At 56.9% G+C, this 3285-nt stretch overlaps 1 protein-coding gene across 1 annotated transcript; it reads right to left on the reverse strand.

The window, feature by feature from the left end:
• Positions 1-233: 233 nt before the first annotated feature.
• LOC126284437 (mucin-5AC-like) lies at positions 234-1784 on the reverse strand. Its single transcript, XM_049983398.1, has 2 exons — positions 1136-1784; positions 234-760 (listed from the first exon to the last, which is right to left on the reverse strand). The coding sequence occupies exons 1-2, from the start codon at positions 1782-1784 to the stop codon at positions 234-236; spliced, it is 1176 nt and encodes a 391-aa protein (XP_049839355.1).
• Positions 1785-3285: the final 1501 nt, after the last annotated feature.

The raw sequence follows: 3285 nt of genomic DNA on the forward strand, positions 1-3285 counted from the left end.
TTCAGGTGGGTTTCGTTGATAAGGCAGACGTCGACGGCTTCATCTCGAAGAAATTGGCGAAGTTCACCAGCTTGAGTGCGGACGCCGTTGGCATTCCACGCGACGACCGTGAGCCCTCTAATGCTGCCCATGGTGCAGCTGGTGAGTGTTGACAGCAGTCGGGGCCGGAGAGGCCAGCGGCACAGCAGCGGTGAGTTGCTGTGACAGGACTTCAATCAATTTCATAGCACTGGTCACCAAGGCAGTGAGCTGCGCGACGAGGTTGGCCAGGTCAGCGGTGGAGGCAGCCGGCGCGGCCCCATCGCTGGAAGGGGGAGGCGTGGCTGACTCGCTTGGAGAGTCCACCTGGGGCCGCTCGACTGACGGTGCTGAGCGCTGGGTACCCACGGGGCGCTGACCCCCGCGCAGGCATTGGCGGGGCGCGGTGTGGCCGACGGCCCGGGAGAGGCAGTACCCGGGTCCGCCACTAGCAGCTGTGGTGGAGGCGCAGGAGCCTCAGGTATCGGCACGGCATCGGACGCGGCAGGAGCAGGAGCAGCCGACGCAGCCGGGACGGCGGAGGGCGCCCCTGACGTTGCCGCCGCGAAAGAGACGCCGGGCTGTCTCGTTGCTGGCTTCTTCGGATGTGGCGCTGGTGTTTGGCCACGTTGGCGAGCGATGGCACGCTTCCACACCTCACACCCACGATAGCTGGCCATGTGAGCACCGCCACAGAGTGCACAAGTCGGCTTCTCAGTGGGCGGACGGGGGCACGCACTTCCTGGGTGTGCGCCGGCGCATTTAACACATCTGTCCGGCATAGAGCAGTGGCGCGCAACGTGATTGATCCCCTGGCAGCGAAAGCACTGCACAGGGCCTCTCCTGGAGCGAAGATCTTCGGTCTGAACCGGAACGTCGGCGACCCGCGTCGATTGGTATAGTTTGCGGTTCTCCACGGTGTCGGAGCAGACAACCAGGAAGAGCGGCATATCATCGCGCGATTTAGGCGACTTCATCTTCACGACTGCCCGTATGTAGAAGCCCAGCTCAGTGAGTTCGCGATGCAGGTGATCGGCTTCCATGTTGAATGGGAGGTCCCGGATGACAATCTTCAAGACTTTGTCAGGTGCGGAAGCGTGGGTATAGAACGGGATACCACGCTCAGACGCCTCCTGAGTGACCCGGTGATAGTCGTCAGCAGTTCGGAGTATGACCCTGTACAGGTTTCGTCCGGCAGGCTTCACAGTATACACGGCCGTTGTCCAGCTGCGCAAGAACTTCTGAAGTTCCCCATAGGGCGGCCGAAACTGGAGGACCAACGGCGGAAGATGGGAGTCTTTCTTCGGCGCAGGATCGCGCGGCAGCTGGTCCGGCGCGTCAGCGAGCGCGTCGAATGAGTTGGCGACGGCAGTTGGAAGCGTCGTCGATGACTGCATGCGTCTTGCAGTGCGCCGAGCCGGGACAAAACCATCAGCGTCAGGGGTGAAATCTTCCTTGGCCCTCTTCTCGATCGGCGAGCTGCGAACATCGGACGTCGCAGCTGTTGCCCTCCTCTTCTGTTTCCCACTTCGTCCGCGTGGCTGAGGGGCGGTGGAGCTCTCATCTTCAGAATCGGGGAGCGGAACAGACAGCGCTGTCTTCAAAGTTTCCGGAGCTGTGTCCATCAAATCCATAGCCATAGCACTGGTCGTCATAAGTGGGGGGCCAGATGGGGCCGCCGACGGCGCAAGCGCGGCCGGACGGCAATCTGCCACACCCTTCGCGTCGCTAGCAAGCGCAGGTACGTTCTTCTCGCGGCTGCACATCTCAGCGACTTTTGTCTTCTTCCTGTTCCTTGGTCCTTGGGTCGATCGAGTCCAATATTTATGCCTGGGAGGAGCTGGGCGTTCCCTAATCGGTCCGCGCCGAGTCGAGTGTTCCATCTGTGGTTCGCGCCCGCCAGACTCGGCTTCAACGGATCCCTCCAGTCGCGGATGTTCCGACTGCCGTCGGCGCCGGTTTTGGCCGTCCTCAACGGTTGTGGTTGTCATTTGAGGTGTGTCAGACCCGATCTGAGATGTTGGGTACTCTATCTCATGACTGTTACTACGGTTTCCACTTCTGTTGCGTGCTGGGCGCTCCCTAATCGATCCGCGCCGCGTCGTGTGTTCCATCTGAGGTCCGCGCCCGCCAGACGCGGCTACATTGTCCCGCTCTGGTCGCCGGTGTTCCCTCCGCCGTCCGCGCCCGGCCTGGCCGTCTACTGAAGTCGAGTTCATGATCTGGGGTGTGTCAGATCTGGTCTATAATGTCCAACACCTTGTCTCACGGCTGTTCCCTCGGCCTCCACTTATATTTCTGCAGAATCCCGGAGTGTCCTGCGTTGAGTTTTCACAAGCTCAAGAGCAGGATTCCAGGCAGTGCTGATTTGGTATCCCGAGTCACGGTTGATTAGATTGTCTGTGACCTTAATCTCTATTGCTTCTTTAATGACACTGTCCCAAAATCTTGAGGTCTGTGTCACAATCTTGGTGTCATTGTAATCCATTGAATGACCAAGTTCCAGACAATGCTCTGCTATGGCTGATTTAGTTGCCTGCCTGAGTTTGGTATGTCTCTGGTGTTCTTTACACCTGATGTCCACAGTTCTGGTGGCCTGGCCAATGTATGACATCCCACACTGGCAGGGTATGTTGTAAATACCTGGCTTGCGTAGCCCCAGGTCATCTTTTACATTCCCCAGCATAGCCCCAATATGGTGGGTGGGCAAAATATGCTCTTGATGTCATATTTCTGGAGAATACTGCTGATCTTGGTAGAGATAGGTCCGGCATATGGCAAGTATGCCATCTTCTTTGCCTCTTCTAGTTCTTCTTCTGGATCCTTTGGCCGGTTGGCAGGTTGAAGTGCCTTCTGGATATCTCTAGAGGAGTACCCATTCCTGCTGAACACTGATTGTAAGTGTTCTATGTCTGTGGCCAGACTATCAGGATCTGACAGAGTTTGTGCTCTGTGGACCAGTGTTTTGAGCACTCCATTCTTCTGTGCCTGATGGTGGCAAATGCTGGCTTGAAGGTATAAGTCAGTGTGCGTAGGTTTGCGGTACACACTGTGTCCAAATGTGCCATCTCCCTTTCTCTTCACCAGAACATGCAAGAATGGAAGTATTCCATCCTTCTCCATTTCCATTGTGAACATAATGTTCGGATGGCAAGAGTTCAGATGTAGCAGGAACTCATCTAACTTCCCTCTACCATGGGGCCAGATGACAAAGGTATCATCCACATACCTAAAAAAGCACTTGGGTTGATATGTGGCTGAAGATAG

Source organism: Schistocerca gregaria, chromosome 1 (assembly GCF_023897955.1).
Source record: "Schistocerca gregaria isolate iqSchGreg1 chromosome 1, iqSchGreg1.2, whole genome shotgun sequence".
NCBI lineage: Eukaryota > Metazoa > Arthropoda > Insecta > Orthoptera > Acrididae > Schistocerca > Schistocerca gregaria.